Source organism: Melanostigma gelatinosum (assembly GCF_949748355.1).
Source record: "Melanostigma gelatinosum genome assembly, chromosome: 21".
Taxonomy (NCBI): domain Eukaryota; kingdom Metazoa; phylum Chordata; class Actinopteri; order Perciformes; family Zoarcidae; genus Melanostigma; species Melanostigma gelatinosum.
In genome coordinates this window covers 17,280,094-17,294,714 of record NC_136654.1, presented here as the reverse complement: position 1 = coordinate 17,294,714, position 14,621 = coordinate 17,280,094, and the positions used below count along the sequence as shown (strand labels likewise).

At 46.0% G+C, this 14,621-nt stretch overlaps 1 protein-coding gene across 5 annotated transcripts in view; it reads left to right on the top strand.

Moving 5' to 3' along the window:
- Positions 1-12,603: 12,603 nt before the first annotated feature.
- The window catches only part of nrxn1a (neurexin 1a), a gene marked incomplete at its 5' end in the record, with an annotated part of 51,431 nt that continues 49,413 nt past the window's right edge, over positions 12,604-14,621 (top strand). For 4 of the 5 annotated variants that reach the window (XM_079293866.1, XM_079293867.1, XM_079293865.1 and 1 more), the window contains one exon: positions 12,604-13,336. In XM_079293866.1, the coding sequence (XP_079149992.1) occupies positions 12,604-13,336 (733 nt within the window). The remainder of the gene's footprint in view (positions 13,337-14,621) is intronic. The other variant, XM_079293868.1, reaches the window with a different exon arrangement.

Below are 14,621 nucleotides of genomic sequence, written 5' to 3'. Positions count from 1 at the left end.
TACAATAACAGAATGAGAATCATGTTCGCTTTGGCATGACTGATATTTGCCTCTTCAAACTAGATGTAATATTAGAAATGATGATAAAATAGAAGGTTTCGTAGATGATAAATGCCTTTGTCTTAGCAGCAACAAAGGCCGAACAGTTGAGTACAAGTTTCTGCCAAAACAAAATCCTCTCAAGACAAAAGCCAGCACATGTCTTGGAAAAGGTCTTTTGACTGAGATGGTGACAATGAAATCGAAGAAGTAAAGGCAATGTGGACTCTTCTATATTGTTTGGGCTTTTTTACACCTAAATCAGATTACTGCTGATCTTAATTTGTTTTAAAAATGAACCACGGGCTACTTTTCCTCATTGACTGATAACAAAATAGTTGCCTGAAACCTCTGTCAGCAATGCACTCAAACATCACTCTCTTTTCCTCATTTCATTTATAACTTTGATAAATGAAATTGGGGTCATTGCAACCTTTTGCAAATTGTGTCCAATCATTCAACACATATTCTTACTTCATGTGGTGAGTAACAAAGATATATTCCTCACTTGGAACTGACATCGCTGAAGGGATTTGAGATTCTTGGTAAATTGGTATAAATTGGTATAAATAAGGCTTAAGTCCAGTCGCTGCAATGGGAACAAATACTCTAAAGCTTCCTCAAGCTTAACCGAAGTCCATAACAAAGTCTCTAACTTTATCAGCATGTTTGAGTGAGAACCATGAAGTGTTATAGGAGACTGATCAGAAGAGACTTCCTTTGGTATTTATTGGCTGCAGGATTGCCCAGTTATCCATCTTAAGAATAGCAGAATAGGTATCAGACTGTGTGAGATGTAAAGTGTAAATCTTTAATCTTAAATGTGAAAAAAGTAACAATCACACCAGTCAAGTCATTAGAATTCATCCTCTGAGCACCATGGGTATTTGGCTGACGTTGCCATACGTAGAGTAGAGCCGCGCTGCATTCAGGCACAATTTCTCGGTTGAAAATACAGTCTTACCACTGTGTTGGCACATTTTTTGGATTGGAAATAGAACAGCCTTGAGTCTGAAGTTCAAGAGCAGAGATGAGTCAAAGCCAGAGCTGGTGGACAGCTGACTGAGTGAAAATGGCGTCAGGGCCAAAGTGGAGTCATGGCCATATCAGAGCAGAGCCGGTGTTGGCGCCAAGCTGGCCAATGAGCCACTGCGGAGATGGAGCCGAGATTGAGCCAGAAACATTTTGAGCAAAGCTGGAGCTGGATCCCATCCTGGAGATGAGTTGATGTCAGAGAGGGAGTCTCGCTTTTACAGAGGAAGCAGGAGCTGATGACGAAGAAGATGAGTGGAGTCTGAGTTGCGTCAGAGTGGAACCAACCGGATAATTGCTGGAGAGGAGCCAGTGTATAAAGCTGCCGGAGTTTGCACTGGAGTCAGGGAGAGAACTGGAGTGAGGAAGGAGAGATGAGATGAAGAGGTGTAAAAGACTGGGGATTCATGAACATTTTCTTTCTTTCTTGCTCCATTTGATTCCTTTTCTGATCTTAAAGATGTGTTGAATTTAGAGGCAGAGAACAGTGTGAAGCTGACGGGGAAAAAATGGTGCTGTCAGTGAATATGTTGAGCTTGGCAGGTGAAGAGGACTGATTTGTGATAATGAAAAGGAGTCTGACACTCTGGCTGGAGACAGAACATTTTGCTCCGGACACTTGACAGACTCACTGGCTGCTGGTAGCCACAGAAAAGAGCATTTTCTTACTCTCCGCTGTAAATGTTGTCATCTGCCGTTGTTATTCTGACCTTAAGCCTTATTTCAAAGCTTAAAAGCTGACCAGTCATTACTATAATTTTCAAATTAAGTCATTTCCTGTAGTGAATTGCCTTGAGGCATCATGAATGGCAGTTTCATCCTTTTGTCCTCCTCCATCAAAGCACATCGTCTTGTCCACCCCCACCCATGTTCAATTAAAGCCATTTTTCAAAAAAGAACATACGTTGGTTTCTCTTTGTTGATATTTTTCTCAGCTATTCCCTTTCTCAAATAAATTCCCCTATAAAGTTCTTTCCCACCTCCAAATGACGAGCCATGTTAGCATGTTTCTTGAACATTTTGTACAGACATTCATGGTTCCCAGAGGATGGATCCTCATGACTTTGGTAATCCTCTGACTTTTCCTTTTTTGCCAAAAGCAGGTCAAAGCTTTCATTCTCCCTGTGAAACATCTCAATGTCTACCGGATTGATTGGCACGGAATTTGGTGCAGACATTCATGTCCCCCTCAGGATGAATTGTAATCACTTTGATCCCGCAACTCTTCATCTCGCTCCAGAATCAGGTCAAAATATGAATTTGTCCATGAAGTCTTTTTCATCCTAACATATTGCTTTCTTTTAGCCCTTTTACAGAGGACCCGTTGTTCTCTCTCTGCGTCAGCCTTCTGAGGAGCCTCATTTCATTTTGTACTTTTCCCACGAATATAAGTCTGAGAAAAGAGATAATGCAAAAAGTGACGTCTGAAAAAGAAGTCAAGAAAATGGTGCATGTAATAGTGATAACACTTTAACGCAGAGCATATAATGAACACAATGACATGACGTTGACAAAGCTCTGAAAGGAAAGATAGGAAGCAGCTTAGAGGTCGCCGTATGTCACTCAGAAATGGATCATAGGTTATAATGTGTCAAGCTAAATCAGAGCCCATCCAGAAAGGTGTTATAGCAGACTGAGGAAATTAAGTCTTGTTCAATTATCAAGGCCTTTGAGTTATTTATAGCAATCGGTGACTACAATGAAGAAAAACAGATTTTCACTGATTTAACGACTGAATATAGTATGGTTTGAAGTGTTGATCATGTGTTCTACAATCAGTTGATTATAACAAAAACATATCACTTACAGGGCTGCTGATAGTGAGACACTATCACTCAGAGAAATGTTTCAAATGTTACGCTTATTCGCTTTCTTTCTGAGTGTCAGCCTTTATGTTGAATATCAAGATGGAAATGTAAAGGCAGAATAGTTGCATAGGAATAAAAGCATTAAGACATGCACAAAAGACAAGATGCACAAAACGCATCACTGAACCTGACATTATCTATGTCATTTTTTTACTCTCAAGTATTTCGACACATTTTGACATTTCCATGACCTGTAAATGAAAATGCATCCATTTTACACCACCACCTTGGTATTACCATTTATAGACTGCCTTTCTTTCTTTCAACCCACCATCTCCTCTTTTGTTTCATTGTGTTGTGACAGCGTGCGTAATAAGTGCTGAAGTGGAGGCACAAATGGAAGGGAACCAGTTTGTAGCTCGCAGTGATGAGGTGGCCATGACTGTGCGATGGGTCAGATTAGAAATTTAGCCAGGCCACTAGGGGAGGTAATTGTTTTCCAGGGATGGCAAGGGTTACATGGGAAAGCTAAAGGAAGAAAGCGGGAATGAGGCTGGAGACTGGAAAGGGAGGGTATGAGTGGGAAATCAACATAAAGAGCCGTCTTCTCTTCCTCGCCTCCTCCTGTCATTTGTATCACTCTGTCCCTCCTCCTTCTCTCCTCCCGTTACTTGTCCTTATCAGATAAGCGAGGACGTCTTCTTTCTAAAGGTGCTACTAGACATCTGCAATAACTATGTGAGTGTTCAGGTGTGTGCCTGTTTCTGTGTGTGTGAGTGTGTGTGTGTGTGTGTGTGTGTGTGTGTGTGTGTGTGTGTGTGTGTGTGTGCGTGCGTGCGTGTGTGTTTTCATGACAGTTATGGGAGCTTGTCATCGTGCTCCTCCAGATCAATGGAGCGCAGTTGCCTAGCAACCTGCTGATAGGGAGGAAGGAGGCGGGGGAGAGAGAGGGAGAGAGGCATACGATTAGAGAAAAGAGGTCTAGAGAGGAAAGGGAAGAAGGAAGAGAAGTGGGTGAGATCAACAGTAAAGACTGCTGTGGTTGGATGACAGGAAATAAGACAGCAGAGCTTAGTGCGTTGAATCTGTCTTTGTGTGCAGGGAGGAGGGGGAAGAGGAGGGAGGTGGTACGTGTGAATGCATGAATTGTGCATAATGTGTGTGAGTGTGTGCAACAGTTTTGGACTGATGAGTTGATGTTGATACTATCACGCTGAAATAGAACATCAAAGCCTTACCACGGTGACGCCATCAGCACACTCGCTCTCATTTAGCTGCTGATTTAATTATCTTTATCTTAAAGCAAAGTGGTTAAACGCACTGCATTGGGAGAGAGCGGCGGTAGAGATAAACAGCGGGGAATGAGCAGGAGGGGGGGGGGGGGCGAACTTGGAGGGAGATGAATTTGGACATGAGGAAATGAGGAGAGGGCGTGAAGAAAGAGAAGGGATGAGAGCAAGGACGAGGCGAATGAAACGAGAGCGAAAGAGAGATGGATGGAAAGAGGGTCTGATGATCAGGTGTTGGTTGGCCTCACGAGACAAGCACACATATGCTGCAGATCGCCTGTGATATTTACACAGGCTCCCTCTCTCTGCCAGGAGGAGGGAGGAGGAAACAGAGGGGGTGTGAAGGGAGGATGGGGTGTCATTATAAACTAAAAAAAAGGAGGGAGGGGGAGGGATGGAGAGACAGAGGAATAGCTGTACATCCCAGAGGTGTACTCTGTGACTGCGTTAGAATAACATGTGGAGGCAGAGTGGCTGTTAAACTTTATGGAGGATTGAAAATGGACAATTAGCATCTCAACGATCTCACTGTCACCTGGAACCTTCTCCCCTGTTGTCATAGAAACCCTGCTCTCCCTGCTCACACTTCCTAATTCATGCTCCCCTTCACTGCATTGGCCTGAGACAGCACACCTGAACCTCTACGCTCTTACACACACACACACACACACACACACACAGGCATATATGGTACACTTTGTGTGTGTAATCAATACAAACTACATTTTGTGTGCTCCTGGTCGGGGACTGTTTTTCATTAATGCTACAGCAAGCAGTGATGATCCAGACAGTAGAGCGCAGCCAACTTTGTGGACAGTTTTGGGAAGAGCCTTTCCTGTTTCAATGTGACAAAGCCATTGTGCACAAAGCAAGGTCCATGAAGAACTGGGTTTCCAAGCGTGGAAGAACTTGACTGGCCGACACAGATCCCTGACTTCAACCCCGTCCATCACCTGTGGAAACGAACTGGAACACGGACTGCGAGCTTTATCACCCAACATCTGCACTCAACCTGTCCAACGGAAACGACTTCTGCAAGCTAGTTCAGGCAGCCAACTCAAGCTGCACTGCCACATACACACGAGACCAGCCTCATCCTCCATATCATCTACCAAATTCCAATTCGGCGGTCTAATTACGCCCCAACAAAATTCCCATCCCTCGATCTCAATGGCGCTGCTCACGCCCATGGTTTTGGAATTGGATCTTCAACAACAAGCCTTTTTCCCAGCAGACAGTATTTGCACAGACTTTGTGTTACTAATAACATTAATGATGGCTGAAATGTAAGGGTACCAGTGAGCCAGCATATAGAATACCAGCACCCTGAATGGAGTTCAGCCATTCTTCATTTTGTTATTCAATATGTCTTCCATGATTAAAGCCGATCCTGCAGACACTTTTACAGCCTGCCTGCATGCGCATGTTGGTAACAGAGGTGGTGTTTTGCCCTAGCCATCCAGACGAGTTAGCAAGCTTTAAACATCGAATTAAAACTATTAACAGCATGAAAATATCTGGTTGTTGCGTGTTTTGGTGCCAGAATCGATTTAAAAGCTCAATAAACTCAAAACTCTGAGTCAATGTCACGGTATTTGATGTTCTGTACATGGCCACAAATAACGTATTTTAAGGGTACTGGCCGCTAATTAATTCTACCCGCTCACTACTAGCACACAGATCTGGACCGTTGTATTGTTTAGGTTGCATTCATGATATTTGTTGGTTATTGCCCTTGCATGGCTTGACAAGCTATTGCACTCAGGCGTAGCCATACTGCGTGAACACACTTACACTTGGGCGTGCGCACTACACAGTGAATGTGATCAGGTATGCAGATTTTTCAATTCAATTTGATCCCTTCCTTCGCCCCTGTGAGGCCCACGTGAGGTCCATGTAGCTTCAGGCATTAGGGTGCTCGAGCGTTCTCCGCGTGTGCTGTGCAGTTATCGTGACATTTTCGAGAGCCACAAGATCAAAGGTTAAAGGTGAAAGGCGACGATGTGTTGTTACTGGTTTCCTGGTTCATTAGCCACTCTAAAAGTCTGTTCCACTGCACAAAACTGCTCTGACCCTTGACTCCTTTACTGTAGGGCGAGCGAAGCCACGGGCTGAGAGTGACTGCGTCGCCATGACTACCCGTAGCTGCTCGTAGGTCAAGATTTATGGTCACTCTGATGCGCACAGACACACTCGAAGCTCCTCACACACACACACACACATAGAGGTGAATCAGTGGTGTGAGCTACTCATGAACTATGGATCTTGAGTTGTTTTTTTTGCCATTTGGCCACATTGAGCACGCTCACCCCTCACACACGTTCTCTCCTGTCATTCAAACCTCTTCACCCACACTCACACAGACAGTCTGACCAGCTTTGTTTGGCTCTTGTCGGTCACTCTCCATCTGCTGGTCAGATGATCAATGCTAATGCCTGTTGAGAGTTCTAATGAGATCTATACCCAGATGGACCGCGCGTTTGTGAGCGTCCATGTGTGCATGTTTGTGCACATGAGCTAATGTTGTTTGTGTTCAGAAATTGCAATTCTTTGATGAGGACAGCTCAGTGCTATTGTTATAAATGAGAGTAAGATTGCAGGGAGGTGACCTCTCCTACCTCACACACACTGACACACACACACACACACATACGTATACACACATGCGCACGTGGCTGTTTGCACTATTGGCAAGTGGAATTAGTAAATGTATGAGCTACACAGAAACTCATTACAACACGATTAGAGACAAACCTCCTATTTAATCTCATTTAGAAAAGGGTGGCTGCCTGTCAAACGCACTCACGCACACACACACACACACACACACACACACACTAACTCACTTATGCGCATGCACGGATACACACACGCTGTACTTTCACAAAGACCAACATCTCTCTATGAATGAAATCAGGGGTGTCTCTGACTCATAAGTTGATAGCCTTATATAATCGTATGCTCACACCACTGTGTAATTACGGTGTTTAAAATGACACAGTAAGTTTTCCACATGCATAAACATTTCTCCACATGTGGCACCTCGTCTCCTCCCTTCCTCGCCCCCCCCCCCCTCTACACTGTTTGTCACCATTCACAGCACAGACTAGGTAAACCTCACCGTCTCCAGCTCAGCTCCAAACACTGTAGTACAAACTGACATAAATGCAAGCACCAAAAAACACACATACACATACCCACTGGATGCTGACAGATGCGTTTTATTTTTGGCTGTAAGTTTTCTCTGCTGGCAGTTCAGACACATACGCACATATATATAAAAAAAATATGTATACACACCCAGACACACACACACGCACACACACACACACATATACAGTGACCTTCTCTCTGCTGAGTAGGCAAAGAGTCAGGGGTCACTGCCTGCTGTCAGCCTGTCAGACAGAGGAGGGGAGAGGGGAAGTGAGACGAGGCAGAGGAAGAGCAAACGTGGTCGGAGGAATGTACAGAATGGACCTCCTCCACCTCATCATTCAATAAAGACTAATGCAATCAGAGGCGGCCCATATCTGTCACGGTTAATGTTGGCTGATAGAGTCGCAGCAATTTAAAATGCTCCATGCTATAATGCATTTCCCTGTGCCTCTTACAGACTGATGATGCATCACATCACGCCTTGATGGCTCTTGCAGAAACAGATAGCCTGCTCTGTAGCATGCTGAATGAGGCATCCATTATGCCTGGCCACTTTGCTGGTTTTTATCTGAATCAGCTACAAAGACGTTTCATTCCGAAATCCATTCAAAAAAAAAAGTTACCTGAAGTTCACTGCTCAGTCTTTCAGAAGTATTGCACATAATTATATCCTCTGTTATGATTTCGTCAAGCAAAAGCAATGCTCACACAAAGGCGTCAAAGGATATCCGTCACTTGAGCCATCGCTTTCTCAAAATGGATTATATATTTCCTTCAAACGTGGATATATTCTCAGGATATGTTTGCTGCAAACAATGACATGATCAAGTCTTTTCATGAAAGAGTCATGAACGTGTTATATTGTTAAAACAAGAAGGGGGAAAAATTTGATTCTTTCAACCTGTTTCCTAAATAAATCAATTTCCTCCAAGAATATAATCAAATATATATAAATATATTTTTTACATGGTGCGATGATTCATTCCTTCTTTTCTTTCTGTAAATCCTTGAAAATCACTTTATTTTTTGCAATAGTTTTACTTCAGAATGAACATCTCACAGGGATAAATCTCTGCATGTGATTTTTAGCTTTTCTTTGTCGATGTTTCTCTACACTGAGAACGTGTTTCTACCAGAATTCACGTGGTGTTTTTCATTGCACGGGGAAGAGATGGAAGAACGTTATTATTTGATAATGCCATTTGGTCCAAAAGGTCAGCCTGGCCCGGGGATGGGGGCGAGAGAGAGAGAGGGGGGGGGGGGGGGGGGGGAGGGAGTAGAGTTTAAAGGTGCTTGAGGAGTGGTGGTGGTGGTGGTCAGTCCAATTGGAAACCAGGCGCTGATGTTGAGATAGTTTCCATGGTAACTCCTCCTCCTCCTCCTCCCAGTCTCATTCTCCCCACTTCCCTCTCTAACTATCCCCTCTCACATAAAAGTGCACTCGGAACAAGGTGCACAACTGCATGCTTATACCAGCGCTGGTCTCTGCGGATGAGCCCATTTCACTCCAATATCTGTTGCTCAAATCAATTTGAGTGTTCATGTCCCAGCTGTGTGGTCATATAATATACCGTGGCTCAACCATTAAAGCTGTCTCTCTACCAGTCGCCTGCCTTGCTGGAGCAAATATATATATAAGCAAATAGCTCATAACACCCATAGCTGCAGACAAACAGACACGTACAAACACAGGAGTGTACCGGTGTGTGCAGTTGATGGCTACACACCGTTATTTGCTGAATGCCAGTCCATTCATCGTTTCTTTAGCGTGAATCTTGAATCAGCATCTCCGATCAGGTCAGGGCTGTTCTTTCTACAGGAGGCCCCATCCTTCTGTTGCCAGTTTCTTTTTTTTGCCAGCTCTATACACTCCTCCTCCTACAGCTCCAGCACTCGATGAAGGTATGTTAAGGCAGAGTAAAAGGAGTAAAGCAGATGTGCTGGCTAGTCAGACACAGACATGTACAGATTGAGGAGAGAGAGAGAGAGAGAGAGAGAGAGAGAGAGAGAGAGAGAGAGAGAGAGAGAGAGAGAGAGAGAGAGAGAGAGAGAGAGAGCAGCAGCTGAGCAGGGAGCCCATGGAGAACACCTCTGAGCTGGGCTCAACACAGCTGGAGTCCCTCCCTGGGAAAGGCAAAAAGCCCTGTGTGTGTGTAGGTGTGTGTGTGTGTATCTGCATGTGTGTTTGTTGCTGATTTTGTGTGGCATGAATGTAAATATACGATACACCTGACCACACTACAGTGCTGCACACAAATCACGAATAAACCTCAGTGAGATCTCAAACAAAGTGGACGCTTCCTCTCTGAGATTATATGCACACGATTTTGGAATTTGGCTGCAGGGATTTCGTCCCATTCAGGTAAAAGTTCACCCCAAAGGTGTTAGTTATAGGGTTGAGGCTCTCTGCATGCCATGTTAAGCTCCTGCACACCTAACTGAGACAATCATTTCGTGATGGACCTGATTTGTGTGCACATGGGCATAGTCACGATGAAAAAGGAAAAGGACTTCCCCATACTGCTGCAACAATAGAGGCATACCATTTTCTAAAATATAATTGTTAAACTAAGATTTCCCTTTATTTGAGCTAAAGGGTCTTGCCAAACGACCGATACAGGAGTACAGTGTCCATGTGTTTTTTGCCGGTGTATTTGTCCATCCAGGCCCGTGTTAATGTCTTGTCAGATAAATGTATGTGTATGTTCTGTATATGTGTGCACGGAACAGAGAGAGAGATTTGTAAATTGAGAGGGTCCGGTTCCCCCCCCCCCCCCCCCCCCACACTTCACTGAATCGCTGACTTCCTTACATTCGCTCGTGTAGCACACGAGAAGTAAAGGCCATCGTCACTGTCACTCACGGATTTAATCATTCGGATCTACCCCGGTTCTCGCCTTATTTTCTGCCTCCGGTAATTGCGTTTCTGTTTCGTGCGGGCGGTGAGTGCGCGCTGTTCAAGGTGCTGCAGCAGCGCGCGGCCCCGCCCATCCCCTCTACCTCACTCTCTCACACACACACACACACACACACGCATACACACTCTTTCTCTCTCTCGCGCGACCACGTGACTTTCCCTCTGCCGAGTCTCGCGGAGAGCATCAGACTGCACCTTTTCCTCCTCAAGAGGACGGAGAGAGAGAAGAGAGAGTGACATTGAGTCAGACAGAGAGACAGAGCGCGCGAGAGAAGGAAGGAAAGCTAGAGAGAAAGAGAGAGAGAGCGAGAGAGAGCGAGAGAGAGCGAGCGAGAGAGAGCGAGAAAGCGAGAGAGCGAGAGAGAGAGAGCAATAGCACCTTGTCGCCTGGAGGCGAGCCTGTGATAATTTTGTCCCTGTCCGGTAGACCGGCTCTATCTACCACCAGGCGCGCGGGTGCTCTCCCCTCTCTCGCGGCTTTGAGATTCTCCCCAAATGGGAAGGGAAATCGATGAGACGCGCGCCGCACTGTTGCCACGGAACCAAAGGATGTGCGTGAGGTAAGTCGGTTTTATAGCCTATTTATGTCCGCAAATGGGGAAAACCGCTGTCGGTTTGTTGTTGTTTTTTTTGTATTAACCGGGGCGAGGCTGTCACATCACCGTTACAGGTTGTGATGTCGATTAAAACAGTAACCGTGTAAAATAAAATACTTGAATACCGTGGTACCGGTTCGTTAAGTGTTGAGGTGCAGGTGATGAGACTGAACCCCCCGCTGTGCTGAAGTCACGGGCGCGTTGGAGAAAAAATGGAGAGGAGGTATAGGCTATATGGCCACAAATTGACAATCGATATTTCAACCGCATTCATTCACCCCGTCTGTCAATAACTGTAAATTCTCGCCATTTTTCACCTTTCAAAGATTTACGGAGATGAAACTAGTGCAGCCTACCGTGTGTGTGTGTGTAGCCTCTATATTTCCAGCCAACGTCTGCTATGTTCAGTGTGAACGTGTTCAGTTATTAGAAATGAGCTCCGAAGCCGTTAATTCGATAAAGCCACGCGGTTTGAGTCATCCGCCGCAGCGCGCGGTGCTGCTCCCGCTCTTTGTGATGGACCTATAACAGCATCCTTGGCGGGGGCGCGAGGTGGCCACCGTTAACCGTTATTAATTAATTTACAATAAAAAAACAAATCGTGTTTAAGGCATTTCGTTCAGAATATAATTAAATGTCAGATGTAATTAAAAAAACATGTGCTTTGTGACGTTAAGGGAGTCGCAGGTATGCCACCTTATAAAATCTCCTGCGGCATGATGGGAGATCTACTGAGGAGGTGCTGTTTGTGTAGTGTATGTCAATGTGTATGCGCGTGCTTACACTGTAGGCCTATATGTTTAGCTTAAGTCAGTGTGGGCTGTGTAGGACTAAAACAAAATCTAGATTGTATTATTTGTCTTGATTTGGGCCTTTTAAATGTGTAATTTAAACAGATACAATGTATCTGTGTGTGAGTGTGTGTGTGTGTGAAAGAGCATAAAATGCATGAGAGAGAGTAATTTGAGAATAATAGCGGGCTCGCGCTGGTGTATGCTGTGTGTGTGTGTGTGTGTGTGTGTGTGAGAGAGAGAGAGTTTGTGCATCAGTGTTTACGTGTGTGTGTGACCCTGGTTGATTGTGCCGTCTCTGTTCTCTCTGTAGGTCGCTGGAGAGAGTGATGACGTGGCAGTGAAAGACACATATACCTCACTCGCACACACACGTATTGCCCACACACACTTTAGGTCTTGCCCTACTAAGACAAAGAGGAGGGGGAGAAAATTCTGCTATGACGGTGTCATTTTTCTCCATTACCAATGTGTGAGCTACACACCCACACACACACTCATACTCCGTGGGGAGTTGCCTTCATGGGGGATAAGGGCCTATCTAGGGCACAGAGATGGAGTTCACATCCTATTCGTTACTTATCTAACACTCACACAGACGTACACACTGATACACACACCTGGAATCTCATCTGTCAGAATTGAAGAATGAAAGACTGAATGGAAAGCAGCCGTTGAACATTTCAGAGAAGACACAAGCGAGAGTCCAAGGCAAAAGAAGATTCCCAGAGCGGGCTTAAAGGACAGAGGGAGCTGCTACCTGACCCCTCTCCCCCTCTGGAGTTGTATCGCGTATAGGAGCCTCGACTTGTAAAGAGCACTACCAAGAAAGCAGGGCGCACCTGAGACACACAGAAAGGGTTCTTCAACGTGGCCCAACAGTTGTCACCATGAGCTGTAGGCTAGAGGGAACACCCCAGCTCTAGCCTCTGTCTCCTCCAGTGTGTGTGTGTGAGTGTGAGACCGAGTGTGTGCATGACTGTGATGGCGGTGTGCATTTGGGTGGCGGCCCCCCTGCTCTTCCTGGGGCTGTGCCTGTGCAGCGTGGGGAGCCAGGCCCAAGGGGAGGTCCTGGAGTTTGGTGGCATGTCCAGCCAGTGGGGGCGGTTCCCAGTGTGGAACGCCTGCTGCGAGAGCGTGCTGAGCTTCAGCCTGCGGACTCACAGCCAAGAGGGCCTCCTGCTCTACCTGGACGACGAGGGCTTCTGCGACTTCCTGGAGCTGCTGCTTCTCCACGGCCACCTCCGCCTGCGCTTCTCCATCTTCTGCGCCGAGCCTGCAGAGCTGCAGTCCGGCGTGGCGGTTAGCGACGGCCACTGGCACGCAGTGCGTGTCAAGCGGGACTGGAGGAACACCTCGTTGGAGGTCGACGGGCGACTGGAGGGATGGGCGGAAGTGAAGAGCAAGAGGAGAGACATGACAGTGTTCAGCCACACCTACATGGGCGGGGTGACGCCAGAGCTCCACTCCTCGCCGCTGCGCCTCACAGCCCCTTCGGTTAGGGAACACCCCGCCTTCAGTGGCTGGATCACGGGGGTGAGCGTCAACGGCTCACTGGCGACGCTGGAGAGCTCGGAGGGTGTCACAGTAACAGCTGGCTGTGGGCCGGATCACCAGTGCCAGAACGGAGGGCTGTGCAGCGTGGTCAACAACCAGGCTGTCTGCGACTGCTCCGACACCGGACACCAAGGCAACGACTGCAGCGAAGGTAAGGCCCAGAACCATGCTGACCCATCATACGCATCTCATCCTTTACATACGCACACATATATAATATGCACAGATACTTTTGGGGATCCATAACTCCAAACACCTGCAGCAAATGTAACTACATCTATTTTTCATTCACACCTTCACAGCTGCATTGAATTGGTGCGTATGGACCAGCAGCGTTCCCATACAGTGCAAGACATGCATACTGATTATCTTTGATATCGATTTTATTTATGGCTGCAAATAACTCCCAATTTAGTATGTACCTCCAGAACGCAGGAAGCTAAGCACATGAAGTGCAGTCAGTTTTGGTGAAGCTGGAGAGCTTGAGAGATTTAAGACAAATTCCGGAAACTCACTGGAAACCGTTCCTCGGCTGGCAGCTTTAAAGCCCTAATGGGCTCAGTTGGTGTGTTTGGCAAAACACAATAACCATATAGATCCAGTATGGATGTGGTTGTTGGCTCGTGTTGAGAGACATTAATTGGAACTAGGCTAAGGGGCTTGAAATCAGTGGTTGTTACATGGCAGACACCTGGCTGCCTGTGTTAATGGATCGCATTGATTCTAAAAGGCCTTCATAGGGTGTTGAAATGCAGTGTTTACAGTCCATCTCCTGCCATTCATTTGAACAGCTTGCGGCACGTTAAGGTGCTCAGTTTTGTGTGTGAGTGAGTGTGTGTATGTCAAATGTAAAGTATGTGTTCTTATGCAATACAACAGCAGAAAGAGTCTCCTGTCTGTACTATATAAATATGATGAACTGTGACAATAAACAGCGTGATATAAGAATCCAACTTTTACGTGGTGGAGGCAACAGAAAAATGGAAAGGTTGATCATTTTAAATCTTCAAGAACAAGCCTCCCCTTAATAGTCTCAAACAAGCCTTTGGTCAATACAAGTGCCAATATACAGGCCGCTGTAATGACGGCCATTACAAAAGCAAAGCAGCTGCTTAATGAACTCAGTTACCTTGTTATGGCCGCTGCCGCAAATGCATTCCGTTGTGTGTGTGTCATCAGATTTGCTTCAGTTCATTCAAGAACAAATCTGCATTCTTAATCAATAGCGCTCTCAACTTTGCCGTTGGGGTCAACGGCAAAGATACCTTCCAGCTTCAGTGGTCGATATTTTAATGACACGAATGCATCATAAATGGCAGAGTGGCCTTGCCATGCCACCGTTTGTCACCGACCTGACCTCACACCCCACCCAGCATCACACCTCCCTTTAGACCGCCCCCCCCCCCCACCGTATCACACTATAGCATTTAGTGGCC